Source organism: Necator americanus, chromosome I (genome assembly GCF_031761385.1).
Source record: "Necator americanus strain Aroian chromosome I, whole genome shotgun sequence".
NCBI lineage: Eukaryota > Metazoa > Nematoda > Chromadorea > Rhabditida > Ancylostomatidae > Necator > Necator americanus.
The window spans coordinates 24085647-24108715 of NC_087371.1; the positions used below are offsets into that span (position 1 = coordinate 24085647).

Consider the following 23069-nt stretch of genomic DNA (forward strand, 5'->3'; position numbering starts at 1 on the left):
TTCGCTGTTCTGCTTCCCGTCCATTCTCTTATGGGTGTTTGCCACCGTCGGAATGTCATTGTGAGATTAGCTATGTGGTGATGCAAGCAGTATGAGTGATAGTTCTGGCCGTATAACGAGCACATAGTTACTTCGCTGATAAGCGCCGACAACTGGAGAGACCTTCATCCTCAGACCACTTTAACGTTTTATTCGTTTTATTCGTCTTCTGCTCTAATTACTGTATTTCCCACTGTGCTGTATCGACTTCTAGTCTGCTTGGATCAAGAATTATTGTTATTCCAAGGATAAAAAGAGCAACATGATGAAGTTTCGAAGGTGGGAACTGATTACTGTGATAATAGCTGTCCTCTGTTTAATCATATCGATCATAACATGGAGTGTATTTCCTGTTATTTACCCTAAGGCAGTGGTTAAAGTGAGTTCTACAAGTACTTTCTGGTTAATTTCTCCGTATTTTCCTCTAAGATCTTCCCGTTTTTAGAACCTTCAATTCTCACAGAACGAAGACATGAGTCTCAGTTATTCTGCTTTTATGATGGCCAATCCACCAATGAAAAATGTGATGCGCTTTTTCTTCTTCAATGTGTCGAATCCGGATGAAATCGTCTACGAAGGAGCCAAACCACGCCTAATCGAAACTCAGTCCTATGCAGTCATGTGAGTTTGCGAGGTATTCACGACTGGATAGCATTTACCTTATACACGAGTGCGTCTTACTGCCTTCTTTCTTTCCAGTAGATCGTTCCTCGGTCCTCAAATGTCTCACAAAATTCACTTTAACAGCACAAGAGAACCATATTTTTGAGCTACTAAATGAAATTGGAGGAAAAAGAACAAAGTCTTCATCTGATAAAAAAAAGTGACTAATTAAAAGCGAAGAGGAGGAGGAAAATTAAGTTTCAGACAGGACAAAGGAGTAGAAAAACAGTACGACAAAGAACTGAAGAAAGGAAAGAATCCAGAATATGAGGGTGACGACGTTCCTATGTCTTTTCTCTTCAAAAACCCGCATATACTGCTCTCGAAAACGTTAAACGGCATTCAATCTAATTAAAGGTAGCGAAAATTTTTGGAGTGTATTAACTGTTTTGATCTGGTTATATTTACCCGTTTCTCCACTATCTTCATGAAAATAAATGGAAACATTTTCCTTCTTTCGAAGGTTATCTCCTAACTAGAAGTGCAGCTGGGATGGACGCATAGATTGCTTATCAGAAGAGAGCTCTCCATGTGCTGATAATCGTTGCGCCTTACAATGATAGTGTGCTACTCTTCGCCCAAAAGTGCATCCTATTTTGGCAAGCGCATGTGCGTTGCTTTCTGAAAAGTGAACAATGATGCTTCTGGAAATTTGCAACAGTTGTTAACCATCTAGGCGAAGTACTAGCTCTAAACCAGCAATCACCTCAATGTCGAAAGGGGTTGTAGATTAAAGGCAGCATACCACGAATCTGAGGTGGTGCTGATTTCAGGTGGAGTATCCGTATACGGGTCGTAGATTATGGAGACGGGGGTAGTTCCGCTCATCTCTCCCTGTGCATCACTGCAAACAACCGCCTCCAGAATGTTGTTTTGTACGACGCCATCTATTGCAACGCACCATCCCTTGCGCCGCCTCCGCTCTGCGATTCGTCGAAAATCAATCCGGACTGCCCCGATAGGTAGTAAGGGACACTATGCGTGCAAGAGTGACGCGCTGCAATAGAAGCCATCGTACAAAACAGCATTCAGGGGCCGGCTGCTTGCACTGATGCAGGGAGATGAGCGGATCCACCCCGATCTCCATAATCAACTACTTCGTATACGGATACTCCACCTGAAATCCGTATCACCCCTGATTCGTGGTACGCTGCCTTCAAGCAGATATAGTCATCGCCGAGTATATTCAACCGAAATGATGCGACGCGTCTGTCGCTACACTCACTACTTACTACTTCTGGATACACACATGTACATACAATTCTGCCTAAACCTGCCCAAGTGGAAATGGATCAGGTCGTCTGATCAGAAACATACTCGGCGCTGTCAAATGATTTTTTTGACGCATTTTGACGCAGTAAACCTTACGCAAAAATTTGTAAACGCTGCGGAAAATCTGTTCTTAGCAGTAAATAAGCTTACAAATCTCTCCCTACTGCAATTCCATCTCTTTAAATTTCTGACTGCTTCTAACTGCTCTTCAGTTTTTCTTTTACTACATAGCTCCTCGATTACGTAAGGAAAGACATAAAATCACCTTAGAATCGAGCAACTTTTTTTTAGGGAATCAGAGCAGAAACGATTCTTGAGATGGAGTGAGGACGGCAACAAGGTGTTCTATCAGAACTACAAAAAATACATCATCAGCGAGGAATACACGTGCCCAGATTGCTCCTGGGATGATATGGTCGTAATTCCGAATCCAGTCGGGATTGTGAGTACATAAATCTCTCCTGTGAATGTTTTTTTTTACCAAATTCAGTCAAGGACTCTTGAATTGTAAAAGGAATTTTTGGTATGAAAAGGAATTTTCTTCTAACACCACCAGATCTTACTGAGATCTCATTTCGTGGAACTATTTTCTGTGCGGGTACTGTCATGGCACTCACTGTGCTTACCACGTAAGGAAGGAATGTTCTGCGTCACTTTCCGTATTTTCATTACAGTAGCACGATTTCAAACTTTGAAGAAGAAAGAAATATAGTCGAATTTCACACGACCGCAATAAGTAAAAATTTTCGTCTTGACGCAGCTGCTGAGTTCATATTTGTGGGTTTTTTCTCCTGCATATGAGCAATTCTTGCTCTCAAATTCACTTAACTTGTTAAAGAGCGAAGTGTAAAAAAATAAATACAGTCACTCTGCAAGAGTTAACCCATTCCAAGAGAAAATGTTCGAAGTGTAGTATTTCGTCTTGAGCATATGTTATTTGACACCTATCAAGGCTACACGTAGGTCAAAACGACCTCACTTGCAGTGCAATTGGCTAAGAGAATGCAGTGGGACCTAGCTAACGCCAGTCGGATTGCAGAGCTGAACGGTTCCTCCACTAAAGTACTAGCTAAAAGCGCAGCCGCTTACACAATCCCCTTAAAAACCTGGTCGCTCTGACATGATTGTAATCCACTAGAACTCCCTGAGTATAATCCCATAATTTCTCACACAAAATTCTCCATTCCTAACATTCGGTTCCGATCGCGCTGCTACCGTAATATGGTTTGTTCTGCTACTGTTTTACTACTTATCTTTACTACTATCAAATGCACAGAAAATGCTACAATCATAGGGGTGAACAACAACGGTGACCTTAAAGGAAACCTCTTTTCTTAAGGAATATAGTCAGTTGGAAGTGATGTTGTTGCTACCGATTCGCCCTTATCAACGTTATCGTGCATCAGCGAACCCCTGATATTTTTTTATCTTGAGGAGCTAGAGGTTCAGAATTGCTGGACCCCGGATTTACAATTGGCGTGAAAAGTTTTGTGCTCGATAGAGGTAGGCACTGTCCGCCTTTCCAATATTTGTGAATAGCATAGTTATACAGGGTGTGATGAAATTACAAATACATCTCATTTACGACACCATGATTTCGTTTTTGCGCTCCACTTGGGGTCAGGAAGGGATTTTATGGACGTACTGTATTCGTAGGGTCATGCTTACTAAGTTTCGTGGATATCCATTGATTGTACTACTAAAAGCCATGGTGAAGGCATCTGCACAGCGCACATCAACAGTAAAGCTGCACAAACGCGGAATGATGTAATCAATCACGCTGCAACAACACATGCAAGGCTGACTGTATCCATGGTAGGGTGCAATCGACATGAAGCACGGTGCTGTTGTGTAAGCGGCTGTGCTCGAAGCGGCGCGGTGGAGATATCGGTTCAAAACTACGAGGGATGGCGTGAGCAAGGCTCATCCTTAGATTCCAACCTCTACGCTGCACCGCACCACCTCGAGCCCAGCTGCTTAAAGGCAGCATACCACAAGGAGTGACGTAGTAAGGGAGTACGTGGGAGAAGCTAGAGATGGGGTTATAGATTGGCGGATCCGTTGTATTTCCGCTCATCTGTCCCTAGCCGTCGTGAAAAACGGCGTGGAAGTCGATTTCAGTTGCAACGCGCCACCGTCATGCATGCGCCGCGTCTACAAGTGAGTGGTCGAAGATTGAAAAGGTCTTCACACCAGCCTATTCAAGTAAGACGAATGAATAGACTGCACAGGGGACCGAAACGTGTACATAGAAGCTCGTTCTAACTCACTTCGTAGGAAGTAAAGCGGTTTCCACACTCGCTCTTTACAAGTACTAGGGAGCGGTGAGCGGAATCATCCTGGATCCCGCAGTCTACAAACGATTTTTTTGCTTTTCACGCAGATTCCCTCACCACATCAGATTCGAAAAAATGAAATTTGAACTTTGGAATAACGTTGATACCGTACTCCCTTCTAAAAGACTACTCAAAAACAATGTTCTTTCAGGGAGCAGCGGCTAATATATATGATCCACAGTACCACATCACTCCTATAGCTCAGAAGATACTCGGTTTTGGTCTACTACTGGTCGGAGAATATCCTTTTATGTAAGATTATAAATTTCTTACGGATTTTTTTCCTCAGCACATGCACAAAGTGCGGGGAAAGTTTAGAATTTATTTAGGATTAACAGGTTTAAGAAAGAATGTAAATTTAAAAATTTAGAATTTTCAAATGTAAATTTAAAGGCAGCGTACCACGTTTTTGATGTGTTGCAGTACCCGCAGCGAATTTCGGATAGTAGATCGCGGTAGTCAGAGTGGTTCCGCTCATCTTTCCCTAATCATCGTGAATCGCCGTGAAAAATTTAAGCGTGGGAAGCGCTTTAGTTTCTCCGAGATACGTTAGAACGCCTTCTATGTACATGCTTCGGTCTCCTCAGCAGCCTATCCATTTGTCTCACTTGAATAGGTTTGAGAGGAGACATCACTGGCCTTCGACCGCTCACACTTGGACGCGGCGCGTGCACAAGGGCGGTGCGAACTGAAATCGTCTTGAAAAATGGCATCTTTCTCCGCGCTTTTCCACGATGATTAGGGAAAGATTAGTGGAACGGAACGGGCTCGGCAATCTTTTGCCTGAACTCTAAGCTTTTGCTGTGCTCCGCATCCCGCCAAAATCGTGATACACTGCCTTTAATTCCACAGATAACAGCTGGCTAATTCAACTAAAACATAAAAATGAGCGAAGTATCCAAGGTTTCCAGGACATTATAGAAGCACACAGAACGGTGAAGATATCCTACATAATCGTCATTGCTAGTGCTCTGTTTATTTCTATACCTTGCATAACTTATAATCCAGTATTCCAGATCGCATACTATCAAAGAGATTTTGTTCGATGGTTACAACGACGCGCTCCTAACTATTGGACATTCTCAGGCAAGCTTTTGGGATGTTTCTTCCTTTCTTTTGATAGTGCATGGGATGTTTGTTCTTTTCTTTTAATGCAATTTGTTCCAATGTGGAAGTTACTAGTCTTTCAAAGACGATTTCTATTTGGAAAAATTTTTCATTGGAACCTTGTTTCGAAGTTGCTGAAACACAAAGCAGCCCACACGGAATATTATTGGGTTTCTTCACAATATTTCGGTACAAATCACATTTCTGTGTCTCTAAACATTTCGCGTCTCACTACAAGCTCACAAAAATGCTTCTAACAAAAACGTAAGCGGAAGAGGTGCGTACAAACATATCACATTTGTAAATAAAGTGTATATTTTGAATACAAACATTTCTTTCCAAAGCAGTTGCACAATTTATGGACTTCCGGCGTAGATTTTCTATCCGAGTTAATGTTCCTGGTATTTGTATAAGTTTACTCGTTAATAATGCTAATATTATCTTCAAACTCTTTGACATTATGTAGATTACACTTAGATCAAAATTTTATAGCTGGTCACATTCCTGAGCGGAATTCTAAATGGAGGGAAGAGTATTATTCCAATACCAATTCCTGATATGCCACGTCTCGGATTTTTTCAAGGGGTACGGTTTCCCTCAAACATTTCCCGTTATTTTGTCTCCATCATCAGTTTTTTTTTTAAATTGAGGATTATTACAGTACAACAACAGTCGCGATGAAGAGTACTGGATACGTACAGGAAAGGATGACATCGATAAAATAGGTGAAATCGTCACCTGGGCTAATCAGACATATCTGCCAGAATCGTGGTGGCCCACGGCATATTCGAGAAGTATACGAGGATCAGGTATGATTGGAACAGGATGTGTTCGACGGGGTGAACGCGGTACGTCTCCGTCTGAGTGAATGGTAGAGGAGATGTGTGCCGAGCAGAAGAAGATCGTGCTTGGCAGATCCGTCGCGTTCATCCGGCTAAACACATTTGCCACTCACTATACGTGCGTAATCTATGTGTAGTGCTGGTTTTCCTGCAAACGTTTCCTGAGAACTTTGTGGAAATTTCGAATTTTAGACTCCGGAAGTTTCTGCAAGATGCACTTGACAAAAGACGATGAACTGCCCTTTTTCCAATCCTTCATGTGCCGATCCTTCACCAAAACATTCCTGAAAGAGACTACTATTCACAGTATTCCATCTTATACGTATGCAACAAATTTCAACGAATTTCTACTTTTTTTCAAACCCTTAAGAACTAAATGTTAGCGGTTTCTTACAGCTTTTCGGTGCCTTATGAAGACTACGACACTACTTCTGACGTTAATGCCGGATTTCGATATAGGAACATAGAAAAGGTGAACTACTATCCAGATTGGCCGTCTTGCCCAGGGTGAGTTTGAAGGCAGTGTATCACGATTTTGACGTGGTGCAAAACCCACAGAGAAAGCGTAGATTTCGGATAGGCAAATGTGTAGTAGATGGCGAAACCCAGTGTGGTTCCGCTCCCCTTTCCCTAATTATCGTGATCGTAATACCTACAAGGTACGTTTTAACGCGCTTCTATGTTCACGTTCTGGTCCCGTTCCGGTTTATTTGAATGGACTGGCGAGCAGACTCACTGATCTTCGACCACATGGATGAGGCATGCACAAAGGTGGCGCGTTGCTACTGAAATCGTCGTAAAAACGGCCTCTTCAACGCTGTTTTTTTAACTACGATTAAGGGAAGGTGAGCTGAACCACGCTGGGCTCCGCAATCTATTACTCGAATTCCACACTTTTGCTTCGGGCTCCGCACCACATCGAAACCGTGATACGTCGGCTTTAACGGATAGCGTCTCTACTTTTCTTCTTATACTTTCTAACATGTTTTAATCAGCAGGTTTTAACCTCAGTTGCTCTCAGATTGTAGTAAAAATTGTTTCTCTTCTTCCATAGGGTTTCGACTACATTTTGATCTGACACTGATTCATAATTTTTGGAACTCTTCGTAAAAACTATGAATTGAATTTGCCAAACGCCGAAAATAACATGAATTGCGCGGAAATTATTGGGTTAATAAAGAAATGTTGTGAGGTTTCTTTTTGAGAAGCCGAGAACTTTCGATTTTTGATCGGCACCCATGATGTATCATGTGGTAGTTGGAGGACAACTCCGAAGTTTCTCTACAAAAAATATGCATAGCGGGGTGCCGTTCCTTCCTACGATGTCAATTTCGCAAAAGCAGCTTCGAACCGTCATGTTTTATGAACAACGCCAACATCAACAGCGCGTTGTGGGAGGGCGCCATTACCAGCAGGATTGTTAGCCGCTGGTTCGCTTGCTCCGAAAAAAGTCTATAAAACAACTCTCGCTGAAAAATTGCTTTCCAAGAAAAAATCAACTAATGTTACAGTAGTGAAGATTTCCAGCCGAGACCCCAGTCAATGTGTTGATCCGCACGAAGTCAACTGTAATTCCCAGAAGAATCTCTGCCATAATTGCTGCAATATGAGCTACGTTGATGGCACCTATCTCGTCCCACCTGGAATATTCCCACTTGTTTGCTATCCAGGTACCCTGATTCTCTTCATTCTTGTCACTGACTCTTCTTCTGGTCGCAAAATCAATGATCCTGTTGTCAGGGCGGCTCCAACCCACTCCATTTGCTGTAATGTACTCTCCTCCTCATTTCCTTTACTCGCCACCACAGATGATCAACTCCGTTGTCGGTCTCAACCCCAAGAATGAAACACACATGCCTATGGTTTACAGTCATGAACCGGTTGGCTAATTTACGTTCTTTTGGCTTTTTAAACGAGGTCTTTGTCAAAATATATAAAATTAATCGGAACTAACGAAACTAATATGATGTGCTTGTTTTTCTCCAGTATATTCTTAACCCAATCTTCCTACAAAAATTAGAAGCACCCCTGGAGAAAAGTAAAAATCAAACCCACAAATTCCTGTTGCATTATTTAATCAAACCAGTGTCAACCAGTGTAGGAATTGTTTCGGTGGTAGACTGTGGTCCTAAAAGTTGTGGTATTTTCATGGGACCACTGGATATATGCTTTCAGGTCACAATGTATGAACAGATGCACATCTACGTGGGGATAGGTACGCAAATATTGCGTTGAAGGTGTTACATGAGTAGCTGGTTGACGCCATATCATTTGAAAACCAGAAGAATAACTTTAAAGGCGGACACCAGGGAAATGAGAGTGCTGAGATTTCTCCACGAATGGCTATGAAAGGAGGAGTAGTTCACAAGTGATTGCGCCCAATGTCTTCTAATTATTCAGAAAATCAGCGTGGAAAACGGCTTGAATCGAAACCCTCCACGAGGCACTTAGTAACTTGCCATGTCTACTAGAGCAGGCATGCACACAGCGTCTGCCAGCAAGCGGGAGAAAAATTGTCAACAACCCGTTGATTGCCTCCCACTCGCTCGCAGAATTAGGACTTTATTAGATGTATTGTAAAGGGATTCGGTGTGACAAGGTCATTTCTGGTGCCGTTCTTCTGGATTCTGAAAGATGATGTGATCACGCTCGTTCTTTTGAACTATACCATAACCCTATCTATTCGCGGAGAGATCGCGACATTCTCAATTTGAGAAAACGCTGACCGACCAAAGTGATCAAAAAGTTCTTGGTTACAGTACTCTGGTGCCGTGACGGAAGTCCTTTATCGATTGCAAGTATCAATGCCGGTTATGAAGAGTAAAGGAGTGGTGTAAGTTGTACTCCAGTGAATATTTTACAAATATAAAGAGAACCACGTTGTTTCAGACAAAACCGTGATATCGCGGAGTCGATAATCCCGATCTTCTGGGAAGATTCGCATGCTGTACTATTCAATGTGACGTACAATAAGATCTGGCTAGGATTTGTATTGGTCCCAAAGCTTGTCGACTACATTAAGTTCTCTCTATTAGCAATCGGAATTGCCTTGCTGCTGTTCATTAGCGTATCTCATGTAATCTCAAGAAGGAGAAGACATCGCAGAAAAGTAGTTCCTTTTGAGGAAGACGTACGGTTCTAGTCAGCAAAATAGAAATTCGGTCCTTTCTTTTGTTTTATATGTTATGAAGGCGGGTTGTCAATAAATAATACTGTATTTGGCTCATATTGTACGGCTGAACGTCTTATATAGGAATCTAGTTTTACAATTTTTTTGTACCACATTAACACGACTTGCACCAGTACGGTCAACATTTAGAAACAATGATCCAGACGCTAACGTACTAAAAACACTTGACACGGATCACCTTTCTTGGTTGGAGTGATGAGCTTACGAGTTGATTCCAGAGAAGTAACCCCTGTTTTTTTATTGTTAGTGACCAGGGCAGTTTCAAAACCTGGTAAACAATTGTTTCTTCACGTATCCGGTTACTGCAAGGTCATTTTCTCTAGGAGAAGAGGTTGTCAATGCAGATGACAAGAAAAATGACGAACATACAGAAGACCACTACCATCAGAACTGTCAAGCGCTGGTTAGCTCGTTTCTGAAGCAGAGACACCGACTTTGAAGATAAGCGCGGGTTGGGACACCAACACACTATCGAAGACTCCACCATTCTCGACGCCGCCAAAGAGGATCCGGAGGTCAACACCCGCAGTCTTGCGACGGGTATAGCCACTCAACAGACGTCAGTCGCCTCCAGGCCCTCGGCAACAGAAAAGTGCTGGCTCGATGAATTCTTACACCACAAAAAAAATAAAGCAGAAAATAAAAGAAAAATTGTGACAAGACTTCCTGTCCAGACTAATACATTATTACCAGTCTGAGCGTCGAGCTAAAGCCGGACTTCAGACTTTCTGTGGTGCTTGCTTCGCACGCCTTCACTGATCAACGAAAATTAATATTAGTGTTTTTAGTTCTACGAAATTGGACTTGTGCATCTCTTACAATCTGTCTTCCTTTTTTATATTATAACTAAGAGCGAAAGATTTCATAGTCTTCTTTCCAAACTCTTCAGTTCTATATTTGGAGAACATTCGAACTTCAACTTCAAACACTTCTTATCAATATATTAAAGACAAAATTTAAAAGTATCACGCGAAATATGGATTTTCCTCCTGTTTTCTACAAACAGTTATCAAAGAATGATGTTTTGCCATAAAATGACGTGAAAGACATCATCCTACTGATAAAGACAACGTTCCACGTCAGATCACATAAACATCTTGCTACTATTTAAGCAGTTGTTTCCATGCGTATTTCCACTTTCTGAGAGCGGCATGTTACAAACTTGAGGCGAACGAAGAAGGAAATAGGCACGCGGAGAAGTCTTAAAGGTGAAAAGCAAAGCGCCCAGTGGCCACGGCTATGAAACGACTGCAACCATCCATCTTTTGCGTAATGCACACAAAGTTATTGCGCACCAACCCGACGCCGGTGGACCCGTCGCACCCCCTTCTATAGGGTGCGACGCCGGCGCACCAATCTGACGCCGGTGGACCCGTCGCACCCCCTTCTATAGGTATCTGGCGCCGGTTGACCCCTTGCACCCACTTCTATAGGTATCTGGCGCCGGCGCACCAATCTGATGCCGGTGGACCCGTCGCACCCCATTTTATAGCTTTCTAGCGTCGAGGCACCAGCTCGATGCCAGTGGATCCGTCGCATTCCCCTTTTGAATATCGTGACTGACACACACACACACACACACACACACACACACACACACACACACACACACACACACACACACACACACACACACACACACACACACACGACACAGAATAAGTCCGTTGTTATATATCATGATTGCTTACGCCGTTATGTGTGATTAATGACAAAGTTTAATTACCCAGGTTTGAGGTCGCAGTGGTGCTAACAGTGACAGCGATCCGTTCAAGAATACCCACGTGGCATCAAAAGAGCTACCCAACCAATATACTGTATATATTTACACGATCTTAGGTCCCGTGTCCTATTGACACTTCAGCTTCGCCTTGTTGCATCAACTACGAGGCACCAGAGAACGGCGTATGTGAATGCTCCGACGTACGTGTTGCGTTGCTGGTTGCCTTGATTCGGTGCAACATGAGTGCAAAGAAAACGTGATGTTTTTATACATTGCAGAAGCATGGATAATTTATTCATAATTCACAACTACAACAAAGATGCTGTTAATCAAATACTCAAATATGTTTATAACAATACTCTAGAAATTGAGGGACTCATCGAAGTCAACGTTATTGCGATTTCTTGGGTATAAGTGTTATGATCAATGATAATAAAAATTCAACTAAACTGTATAATAAGACCGACTATTTCGATTTCCATGTTACTAAATTTATACATGGTAAAGTAATAAAAATTTTAATATCTCAGTATAGGTTAAGATAGCTACTATCTACTCGGAAACATTGGAGATCTCTAACGTTTTCTCAAATATAGAATTTTCACCAACAAAGTTATAGAAATGGAAAACCAACTTTTAAGCAACAACTTGTATGCATCCTTATCGATTTTCTAGAGGGTAAAGCTCTTCAATCACGTATGTGGACTACACAATAATGGAAGACAAGGCCACAAAACGACCTAATGCAGTCAAGCGTGTCGAAAATCGTTGAATTTGGATTTATGGGTGCCGCGGAACATAAATAATTTTGAGAGGGAAGACCACAAAAGAATCTTAAACAGTCAAACTGGTCCAAAATCGTTTAATTGGGAACTGTGGATGTCGAGGAACATAAATCTTTTGAAGGGCAAGCCACACAACGTCGAAATACGGTCAATCGGTTTCAAAATAGTTGAAATGGGATTTGTCGGAGTCAAAGGACAGAAGTCTTTCTGAGGAAGAGCCACAGAACGATATGATGCAGTCAAATGTGTCGAAAATGGTTGGAAGCTGTGGAGGCCTTTGAGAGGAGACGCCCAAATTGATTTAATGGACCTAACTGATCCAAAATCTTCTAAGTGCGGAATGCAAACTGCAGCGCACGGTGTGAGAGGAGATAACCTAGCACTGGACTAAAACGAAACTCAAATCGTAAGAATGTTGTGCTGAGGCTGCCAAAGAGCACAAAACCGGCGAGAGGTGCCTTATGGAATCGGGCTGGTGCATCGACGCTACGGAGCGATGAACTGGGGTGGGACGTACGATAATTCACATTAGCATTATCTTCTCCACTACAGTAAACATTTAGAAATAATGAACTAGACAAAGTTCCAAAACCTAGTAGAAAGTTGTTTCTCCACGCTCATTGCATGGTCATTTCTTTGAGGAAAGGAATGTCAATGCAGACGACAAGAAAGAGTATAAACATGCAAAAAATAACAAAAACAACAACAATATTAATAACAATAAAAAACAAGTTTAAAACAATAACAAACAAACACATTAATAATAAATTCAGGAATGCAGTTGAAAAAAATAGGTCGCCAGGTCTGTTACATCTCTGTACTCATTTATACGATGTTTGGTCTGACATCCTATTGACAACTGAGCTCCATGTGTTTACTTATTTCAGACTGTATATCAAAGTCAATAGAGAGTCGCTCCTTTTTTACATTTTATGAAGACCCTGCCGTGATTGAACAATTAAACGCAGAAATTGACAATGTTGTCATCTCTCATCAGCGATATAGAAATTGGCGTGTAGATTAGGAGTGCTAGCGTGTTTACGCTTAATTATCCTGATTGTCTTGAAAAAAGGCGTGGGAGTTCTCTGCGATACCTTATAGCGCGTCGCGGAAAACGGGGAAGGCGTGGTGCACTATGACGCGACGCTTTATAACGTAATGCAAGAATTTCCCACGTCGTTCTACAGGAGAACCAGATAGAATTAAGCACGAACATGCTTAATTCATTGACAGACCCGAACGAGAAATTCTCCATGAGTTTCGTGCCTTCAAAGGTGTGGGCCGCGAGTGCGGGTGCAGTCATGCACAGTTTGCGCAGACATCTGACAACGACGTATGTGGTTGATCTCGCGTACGTGTTACATTGTTAGGTGAGATTGGATATGATCGCGCTAATACTCGTGAACTCGTAGACTACCAAACCTACCTGAGTCGTATCCAGCTGAGCTCTCAGTGGTCCATCCGTAGAAAACGTCACTCCATCTCGTTGGCGGTCTCCTCGGGGGCGTTTAGCGTCCTTGGGATCCACTCTAGCGTTCTTTTAGTCCATCTATCGTCGATTCTTCTCATGATGTGACCGGCCCATCTATGTTTTGCTTTCGATACATATTCCGCTGGGTCGCGAAGACGGGACATTCCTCTTAAGTCGGAGCTACGAAGACCGGCAAGGTGTTGTGTGCGCCGGTTAAACTTCAGGAGACATCTCTCAAGGGCTCTGTGGGTAGTAAGTAGCTTCCTAGACGTGGCCGCGGTGTCTGCCCACGTCTCCGCTGCGTAACAGAGCGCTGGAAGGACTGTCGAGTCGAACAGATGGGCACGAAGATCATGGTCCGTCAGTTGGTCCGTAGCTTCCCTGACGGCTGCGAATGCTGCCCATGCTGCTCTCATTCTTCTATTCAGTTCTTCCTTCAAGTCGTTTTCCATGTTCATAGAACGTCCGAGGTATACGTATGACGGAGTTTCCACGATTTGGGAACCTTCAAGTTGTACTCCTCCGTCCTCGCAGTGCGCGTTCTTCATGAACTGTGTCTTCTTTCGGTTTATTCGTAGTCCTATTCTCTTCCCTGCTTCGTTCAATTCGTTAAGCATCGTTTCTGCTTCATTGGTACTGCTCGAAAAGAGAACGATGTCGTCCACGAAACGAAGGTTCGAAAGAAATCTTCCATCAACACGTATGCCCCTTTCTTCCCAGGATAGTGATTTCATTATCCATTGCAATGCAGCCGTGAACAGCTTCGGCGATATAGTATCGCCTTGTCGTACCCCTTTCCAATGGGTATGGTGAGAGGGCGGTGGAAAAGCTGTATCCTAGTCGTGCATCGTTCGTAGCAATTGGCTAATGTCCTCACATACGACGCGTCCACACCTTGATCGACCAGCGCTGACAGTATTGCATTCGTTTCTACGCTGTCAAAGGCTTTCTCATAGTCGACGAAGGTTAGAACAAGGGGCAGGCGGTATTCCCGACAAACCTCTATGACCCTCGACACGGTCTGGATGTGGTCCAAGCAGCTGAACCCTTGGCGGAATCCAGCTTGTTCTTGAGGCTGGGCTTCATCCAACGTCCTAGATATGCGTGTGAGGATGATCTTGGTGAATACTTTGTATAACACGCTCAGCAAGCATATCGGACGGTAGTTCCGAAGGTCCTCTCGGTCACCTTTCTTATGGATAAGAACGGTTCGCGAGGTCTTCCACTGGTCTGGGATCCTTTCTTTCTGAAGATAGGATGTCATGTGCGCTGCGTAAGATTACATGAAGCGGATGGCCACCAGCCCGAAGAAAGTCTGCTGAAATAAAATCAGGTCCGGGGCTGTGCCAGGTTTCATGCTCTTGATAGCGACTCGTACTTCCGAAGGGAGAATCCGTGGTGGAGCTTCGCCAGTGGGGATGATTGGGCTTGACACAGGAGTGGATGAACGGAAAAGGTTCGAGTAGAACCTCTCCGTAATGATTTCCATCCCACGACGAGAAGACGTGCGAGTCCCGTCTTCGCTCAGCAAGGTTGCTAGCGGAACATTATATTCGCGGAGATCCCTGCGGCACTTCTTTAGACTCGTTCTTCTTTGTGCTGCTTCTAGAATCTTCTTCTGCCTGTAGATCCTCCTGCAACGCTTTTCTGCAGCTAGTGTTTGCTACTAACCGCTCAATGTGCGATGCATTCGGATCAAGCCTCAAAGCCCTTCTTCTTCCTAACAATTCCTTGGTGGTCTTCGAAATTCGATCCAAGTTTGTCGTGCGCGACTTCGAGGCACGTTCAGCACAGGCTCGTAATCCTCTGAGCAGCATCTCGTAGTCCACGTTTGGGTCCTCCTCGATGTGCCAGTCACCTTGGGACAGGGAGTCCTCGAGTACGCAATCGTCGTAGACGACTTCTTTCTCCTTCGTTGCCGATAGCAGATGTTCTTTTCCATCGTGTGGCTAAGTCGTATTTTCGCACGAAGGAGACGGTGATCAGAACCACTACAAAAGGATGGTACTACTGAGACGTCAAGTAGACACCACCTCCGGTTGGTGAGTATGTGGTCGATCTCCGCACGAGTCGCGCCATTGGACGATTCCCATGTCCACCGACGATGATCTTTTTCATGGAAAGAGAGTTCCCATGAAAGAGGCGAGCGGCGGACACAGCCCGGCGAGACGATTGCCATTTTCATTCCGGCCCTAGTCCAAATCTTCCAATCCTGTATTTCTCTGTGGTCTCTAGTTGCTTGAAGTCTCCGACAACGAATTTGTAAAAGGACTTTCGTTGTGGACTACTTCCTCCAGCTCCTCGTAAAACGCGTCCATTCGGATCATCAGCTGCTGATGTTGGTGAATAGCAGTTGATGATACTGATGGATTTTTGGCGCAGAGGGTGGAGGCGAAGAATGGCCAGACGAGGTGACGGATCTCGTGAGAATCGACGAGATGGACGACAGATGGGTGCACAACGAAACCAACACCGCCTACATTTCGCGACGGAACCTTCTCTCCCGAATGCGAGTGTACCGTCATTATCTGTCGTACGTCGCTCCTTCGCACTTGGTCTCCTCCAGAGCAATCACGTGAAATTTGATACGCTCTGCAGCCTCGAGAAGGGATGAGGGGGGGGCCTGGGAAACTTTCGTTTTAAGAAAACAGGATTAAAAAACAATCCCCATGGGGAGTGGGGCGGTTGCCCTCAAAAACAACATCCCCACCAAAAAAAAAATTGATTGCTTCCCCCCCCCCCCCCCCCCCCCCCCCCCGACCCCCGGGCGCCCAGGGGGGGGAAGGGGAGAGAAAAAATGCAGGAGAGAAAAAGAAAATTTTACAAAAAATAAAACAAAACAACCCCCCGCGCAATTATTTCCCAACACCTCCCCCCCCAACATATATAAAAAAAGAAAAACCCCTTAAAATTTCGAAAAAGGGGGGAAAATTTTAAATCTCTAGCAATCTCTAGCCTTCCTGTCCTATTTTTTTCGCAACTGTTGTTCTTCTCGATGATTTCTACTTTTTCCTTGTCCTCACCTCCCTGCTTGTCTGATGAGTATGTTTCCTCTGCAGATGTGTCATATGAGATTCTTCATTTTCGCACATTTGAACTTTTTCATAGTTTATAAGGAAGAGCATCGAGCACTCTAAGGGAACGTAATAAATACCAGAAAGATCAAGATGATCTTCCCAAAGCGATAGTTTGAACCACATACTACAAAAGGCAGTATATAGGCTATATCTCTAAGTGAACATGCTCTATTCAGTTCCACTTCAGTCTTTTAAACAGCAAATGAGAGGAGTCGCGTTGAATAAGATTGGGAGAAACAGGAATTGTAACAACAGTCGGTAACTACATACTGTCGCTCTCCTAGTCCGCTCCAAAGAGGAGACTTCCCCTTCAGGGGCTTCGGGCTGCCTTCTGATCGCACGCCCCAACCCTTATAGTCTGCGGATTAGGGGGTATAATGTGGTAGAACGTGCTTCATAGATGTGGTTTATCCTAATGACATCAATACACGGCGACAACAATATACACGACACCACAGATGGACAAGTAGGTCTGTCAGATGGTTAAGTGGTTGTGGTACCTAGCTATGAAATGGATAATGGTTGGGGTTCGGAGCAGCCAGCCGCAGCGTCGTGGCTAAAGATGACTGCAGATGGTTGCAGATGGTTATAGATGTCCAGCTGCGAACAATAGATCACAACAAGATACGAGAACGCGCACCACAAAAGGGCAAGAGATGAAACTGGACCCCTAGTGCTCGGAGCCAACTTTTATTTACTGCGGCAAGAGCGGAAACGCCACCGTAATACTTTTCGGTTGGCAATGTTTTCCGTGCCCGTGTTCTCTCCTCAAGGGCAGCACAGCGCGAAACTGACAATGCTATGATCTCTTCTTGTAAATATAGGGTAAATGGTGTAGCGTGTTGTTTTGCTCGACCACAAAAACTGTAACATTAACCCCTAGAATGTTCACTGCATAACATCTTTTGGTGGAACAATCAGTAACTATGCGAGATGTTTCTACGTGGACGAGTTTTGTCATAGTCAGTGAAGCCAGCATGCCATGAAATAAGCGGTGTTTTGACCTCTCTCTATCTCTCAAAAAAGGCTTGAAGGAAAAATTATTATGTATATGGCGAGTATAAGGGTGACCGCGCTGAATTTCCCACAATTCCTGAAAAACAGCGTAGAGAGCGGCTTTACTGGTCCTTTTTTCCTATCAGACACTTTTTGTTTAACGCGCCACCATTTTGCACCCGTCGCGTTCGAGATTGGCCGGAAGGTTAACCATGAGGTTTGCTCAGCCTCCTCCTCAAGTAAAACCAATGGATTGTCTGCTGAGGAAACCAGAGCTTATACAGAGCGGGCCAGTAGGGCTCTGTTCTCGTAAACACATGTAGGACGCCTTTTCTACGCCGTTCATCCCAGGGAACCGAAGAATTAAGGGAGATCATGCACACAATTGTAACCTACACCCCTAACCATATCCTTTCCGTGCTCAGCTGTTCAGCATCTCTTCCTGCTTTGATCTACGCTCGGAAACCTGAGCTTTCCCAAGGATAGAGCGTTCAGCATCATAGAAGGCCTAATTAAATGGGTGATGTTAGGAGTACCCGTTTTACGGAAGTGAATGACTGTATTCGAAGTTTACTGCTTCGTCACCGATCGAAGATCAGAGACGCTGCTGCATATGCCAAGGAAAGTGGAATGGGCCGGAATTAGGGTGGGTTTCAAAAAAAAAATTGTCGAACCACAGCTGTGAGCGACTGGATACCACGGGACATCAAACGTCGATCAAAGACCGTCGACCTCATGGTCAGACCTCTATACGAAGCCCTTTATAGAAAATTTCGATTTCCTTTTAATTTCTTATGAGACGAGGAGCCAATGGGATATCTTTGCTCGTGATCAGGACAAACGGAAGTATTATCCGCGCCCGCTCGTGCATATCGACGAACAACAGGGACACGTATGACACAAACTAAGACCTTAGAGGCGGCCCAGGACCAAAAGAGACCTAACGGGAAAGAACTTTGCTAAGACTCTCCTATTCGTTATCTTACTCGTGCACCATTAAACAAAAAAAAAGATGAAGACCCGTAAAAAGCGTGAAGAAAAGAGCTGCGGTGAGTTTTGCGCGCAGTGCAGAGAGGGTTCAATGCACGCCTTCATCGAGAACACGTACGTCATCTCAATACAAAACTAACCTTACATGCCCCGAGAACGTGGTTGCCATAGGCTCAGTGGGCCGATAAGGCTGTCAATTTTATTTATTTTGGTTGGATTATCGTTTTTGGTCGTTTTATCAGCTCGATCACTTTGAGTTTTAATAATTTCGGCTGTTGCATGGCAAATGTCAGTTATTCTCTGTTAGTATTAATCTAAATCTTATTCTTATCTATGTTTGTTAGTTATTTATAGCGAATAAATTAAACTTGAATGGTTCTGAGCAAGTGATTTCTTGTTAAGATTTAATTTGCAAACGTTGCTTTTTCTTCGCATTACTTGCTCGTTACACAGATATCCGGGAGACTTGTACTGATTCCGTTAAGGCCAGTCGCTCCCTAACTCATCTGAGCTACAAATTAGTGCTCTGAGTGATAGAAAATTGAAACAATAGTTATATAACAGCTTGGTACTGGATGGTAAGCAACAGTTTTTTTTTCTGGTAACCCACTATTCTGCGCAATACTGCGCACACTTTCTTGGAAGTCCCTTGAATGACATCTTTTAAGAAAGGAAAATGCTATCAGATATACTGATCTCTTTGAGCTGTTATTGAAAATGGTCTCTTTATTGAAATTCATTCCCGTAAAAGGCATATTGCAACAGTAAACCATTTTTGATATCACTTTCTCTCAACCAGGAACTTTGGGATGAAATAATGGACAGGCTCAATCAGCTTTTCCTTGTGTTGTTATCTATCTCTCAAACTTTGCTGTTTTTTACTTGAGTATTTATTTTTACTTTTTTACTTCAGTATTACAGTTTTTGGTCACGAACATTGTTATTGGGTTTGAATTAATTGTTTGTCTGTAATTTTCAGTGCATTAATTGGTCTGAAGGGAATAGAAGTTTACCATTTGCGTGAATGTAGCGATCTAGAACGGAATATTTTGTGTTAAACATCTAACAACAGCAATTTTATTCGCACATGATGTTTGTTTTAAATTTAAGTGAGTGGCATATCCGTCCAACATCTTGACTGAGATGTTTCTGGAACGATGACGATGATGCTTCGTGTCTTGACTATGTAAAAATAGCAACTATCCAGCATTTAGTGTGAATGACTTCTTCGTCACATCTATAGCTTGTTTATGCATGAGATCTCATGTGCCCATAAGCGTTTATAGGTATCTGACAGCACTGACTTCACACCCCTTAACTTTGCTTCGCTGACGGCTTTTCCTTTTATTTTGTGTGCTGTGCATTACAAGTATGTACGTACACGAAAAAGTTCTTTCTGTTTCGTGATCCCTTTCTTCTTAAGCTTCCTAAAATCCTCCACTGTAGCTCTTATGATTAATAATTCTGCAAAATCCTTGTTACTCTTCATTTTTTTTTTAAATAGAGAGGTGCCACCCTCTAGGTGAGGAATTCTGAACTCCGCAGGTTGAAATGCATTTGTGATCACTCGATAGATCATTTCTTGCAAAGAAAGGTGCCAATTTTAAATTTAAATGACGTGAAGAGGATACAAAAATCGCCCTTTATGGAAGCATTCAGAATTTTCATTCAGAGAATGGAGGAAATTTCATTTAGAAAATGAAGGAAAGTAAAATTCTAACCAAGCGCCAAATCCTAGGACTGAATACATCCGTTGTTGTTCGAGCACTTTTCAAGGAATAAATCATCCACAGCTGCACAACAAAAAAATGTGCCAGAAGTTGAACTAAGATCACAGAGGCGCTCTAGGATCAGAGAAAAAGATGAAACTAATGGAAAAAGATGAAACTTTGATAGGCATCAGGCTACTCATAATCCAGTTCATGCTCTGTTATGCGAAAAAGTAATGGAAAACTGTAGAAAGCAAGAAGAAAAGAGGACTAAAGAGATTTTCGCTTTCTGTAGGTTCGTTGTTCGCCCTCTCTTAGTGTCACGTCACTCCGGTGCAGCACCTTCTACGCCGACTGCATGTGGATTTTTAATTTGGTCAAACTACGCGAGTACCTCTTTGATATGTAGAACAAGCTTAGCTGTATTTACTACCTGCTATTTCTCTTTACGGGTGGGTGTGGCGCAGTCGGTTAGAGGTCCGTTGTAGCCACACGGTCGAGGGTTCGAAACCGTCCTATTGCAAAAGGACTTTAGGAACTTTTTATGAAAAAGAAAAAAAAAAAAAAAAAAAAACCGAGCCTTTCATCCCTCCGGGGTCGATAAATTGGTACCAGACTCGTCTGTGAGGATAAAAACACTGACTTGGTCATCGGTTGGCCCCCGCAGGTCATTTTATAGGCCAACACGCGTACTATGCAGCGGAGCGCACGTCGGACAACGGTGACCGTCTGGTCGACTTCTGCGAACAGACGGGCCTCATCATCGCTTCCACGTTTAAGAGGAATCATCGACGCCATCAGCTCACGTGGCAGGGGTCAACCCTTTTAACGCCTGAAAAGCAGCACAGGCGGAAGATGAGGACTCTTAAACTTCAGCTCGACTACGTTCTGGCGAGGAACATTCCTCAGTCAGATATCCGAAAATCTAGAGCTGTTTGGGACGTCGCGTTCGACGCTGACCACCGTCCACTTCTTCTCAGCTTCAAGATACGGTTCCACAAGAGAAACCGAGGAATTCCTCTTCAACCGAAAATCGACATGGCAGGTCTGAAAGACGATGAATGCAGAAGAAAATTCCGCCAACGTATGTCTATTCATGTTGGAGTACGGACCAGGAAGAAGCTTAGCGATGCGGATTCCTTCACAAAGTGCATCCAGGACGCTGCAAAGGAAACGCTCCCGGTTCTGTTGCCGCGGAAGAAGTTTGCCTTTGCATCTGCGGAAACAAAATCCACGTACAATTCCGTATGTTTCGCGCGTAGCACTGGTGACTTCAACCAGGAAAAGCGTCTTAGAAGGAAGCTGCGTCGTCAACTGCAACAAGACCATGATAACGAGTGGATGTCAAGAGCGATGGAGTTTGAGAAGGCGTGGGAGGACAGGAACCCGCGGAAAGCCTGCGCTCTACTAAAACAGTATAGCGGCAAAATAAAAAGATATTCCCATGTCCTCAACACTGCTAATGGGGTAGCTGTCGGTGAAGCAACCCTTCCAATTTGGAAGGAACACTTCAAGACCTTGCTGAACCGGCTAGCACCGTCAGCTCCTGAACTCGAACACATTCATAGACCGACGAATGCGGTTAACGAGGGGCCACCGACCGAGTCGGAGGTCATGGTCTGTATTCAAAAAATGAAGAATGGAAAATCTGGTGGAGACGACGGGATTAGCGCAGGAATGCTAAAAAAAACCTTCCTCCGTCTGGGATCCGTGAGATAACAAAGATCATCCGTTCAATATGGATAGACGAAAGGATACCTTATTCATGGAGACACGCTATCATAATTCCCCTCCACAGGAAGTTTCACCGTCACGGACCCAAGGAATTATCGAGAAATCTCTTTGCTGCGTGTCATGTACAAGGTACTGGAGCGCATTTTCCTGGACCAACTCATTAAACATCGCGAAGAAACGACGCGCGACGAGCAAGCTGGCTTTCGTCCTGGCCAATCTACGATTGACCAGGTGTTCATCGTCAGGAGAGTGATCGAAATCTGGCAGCGGTATTCGAAGCTAATGCAACTAGCGTTTCTGGACTTTGAAGCCGCTTTCGACTCTCCTCACCGAGGCCGACTTCTCAACGCGCTTCGTGCCGATGGAGTACCAGGGAAGTTCGTTCGTTTGCTTGATGACATGAATCAACGAACAACTGCTGCAGTTCGAACACAAGCCGGATGTACAACACCGCTTGAAGTTGTAACTGGAGTAAGACAAGGGGCGGTGACACGACCCTTCCTGTTCAATTTCGCCATCGACGACATTATGCGAAGAACAGTCGACCAGTGTCCTGCCGACATTGTCTTAGCACCATCAGGGTTCCCCTTGACTGACCTCGAGTACGCCGACGATGTTGTTATATTCGCGAAAAGCATTACGAAACTTCAACATGTTGTCAACCTTGTATCGAAGCTGGCTGCAGCCTACGGACTACGCCTACGCCCTGATAAATGTAAGCAGATGTGGATCTCTTCTAGACTTTGAACGGGAATCAGGGTGGACGTACAACCGATAGAACTCGTCGATGAGTTCTGTTACCTGGGCTGTATGCTGAAGAACAACGGCAGCTACGACAGAGATGTTCAACAAAGATGTGCTAAGGCCATTTCTGCATTTAACTCCTTAACGAAATGTCTGTGGTCGATCCCCATCACCAACGAAGTCAAGCTACGAGTCTACCTATCCGCAATTCGCCCCATCATGATGTACGGATCGGAGACTTGAGCAGCACCATCAACGGTTATGGAGAGGCTTGACTGCACGGAACGAAAGCTGCTTAGACGGCTACTTGGCTACTTTTGGCCTAGTGTATGCCACAATGAAGATCTTTACGCAGAAATTGATGTGGTTTACCGGCGGATGACTCGTGGAA

The 23069-nt window shown here is 43.9% G+C and overlaps 5 protein-coding genes across 8 annotated transcripts; 3 read left to right on the forward strand and 2 right to left on the reverse strand.

The window, feature by feature from the left end:
* Positions 1 to 301: 301 nt before the first annotated feature.
* RB195_006697 (uncharacterized protein) lies at positions 302 to 9401 on the forward strand (the record flags this gene model as incomplete). Of its 2 annotated transcripts, XM_064179924.1 has the most annotated exons (15): positions 302 to 418; positions 485 to 660; positions 2266 to 2416; positions 4462 to 4562; positions 5327 to 5396; positions 5910 to 6002; positions 6079 to 6226; positions 6452 to 6581; positions 6656 to 6766; positions 7787 to 7929; positions 8000 to 8139; positions 8435 to 8474; positions 8558 to 8616; positions 9019 to 9092; positions 9149 to 9401. In XM_064179924.1, the coding sequence occupies 15 exons, from the start codon at positions 302 to 304 to the stop codon at positions 9399 to 9401; spliced, it is 1806 nt and encodes a 601-aa protein (XP_064036840.1). The 2 variants fall into 2 exon arrangements, with proteins under 2 accessions (XP_064036840.1, XP_064036841.1); XM_064179923.1 differs by lacking the exons at positions 8435 to 8474; positions 8558 to 8616.
* Positions 9402 to 13430: 4029 nt separating this feature from the next.
* On the reverse strand, positions 13431 to 14162 carry RB195_006698 (uncharacterized protein; the record flags this gene model as incomplete). Its single annotated transcript, XM_064179925.1, has 1 exon — positions 13431 to 14162. One exon carries the CDS (start codon positions 14160 to 14162, stop codon positions 13431 to 13433), a length of 732 nt encoding a protein of 243 aa, XP_064036843.1.
* Positions 13431 to 15953, reverse strand: RB195_006699 (uncharacterized protein; the record flags this gene model as incomplete). Of its 3 annotated transcripts, XM_064179928.1 has the most annotated exons (5): positions 13431 to 14257; positions 14323 to 14674; positions 14729 to 15050; positions 15100 to 15377; positions 15717 to 15953. In XM_064179928.1, 5 exons carry the CDS (start codon positions 15951 to 15953, stop codon positions 13431 to 13433), a joined length of 2016 nt encoding a protein of 671 aa, XP_064036842.1. The 3 variants fall into 3 exon arrangements, with proteins under 3 accessions (XP_064036842.1, XP_064036844.1, XP_064036845.1); XM_064179926.1 differs by lacking the exons at positions 13431 to 14257; positions 14323 to 14674; positions 15717 to 15953 and adding an exon at positions 15462 to 15521 and having other exon boundaries at positions 14708 to 15050; XM_064179927.1 differs by lacking the exons at positions 13431 to 14257; positions 14323 to 14674; positions 14729 to 15050; positions 15100 to 15377 and having other exon boundaries at positions 15660 to 15953.
* A 5102-nt stretch (positions 15954 to 21055) lies between these two features.
* RB195_006700 (uncharacterized protein) lies at positions 21056 to 21919 on the forward strand (the record flags this gene model as incomplete). The annotated part of the gene is made up of 1 exon (XM_064179929.1): positions 21056 to 21919. The coding sequence occupies one exon, from the start codon at positions 21056 to 21058 to the stop codon at positions 21917 to 21919; it is 864 nt and encodes a 287-aa protein (XP_064036846.1).
* A 135-nt stretch (positions 21920 to 22054) lies between these two features.
* On the forward strand, positions 22055 to 22681 carry RB195_006701 (uncharacterized protein; the record flags this gene model as incomplete). The annotated part of the gene is made up of 1 exon (XM_064179930.1): positions 22055 to 22681. One exon carries the CDS (start codon positions 22055 to 22057, stop codon positions 22679 to 22681), a length of 627 nt encoding a protein of 208 aa, XP_064036847.1.
* Between the last annotated feature and the right edge of the window lie 388 nt (positions 22682 to 23069).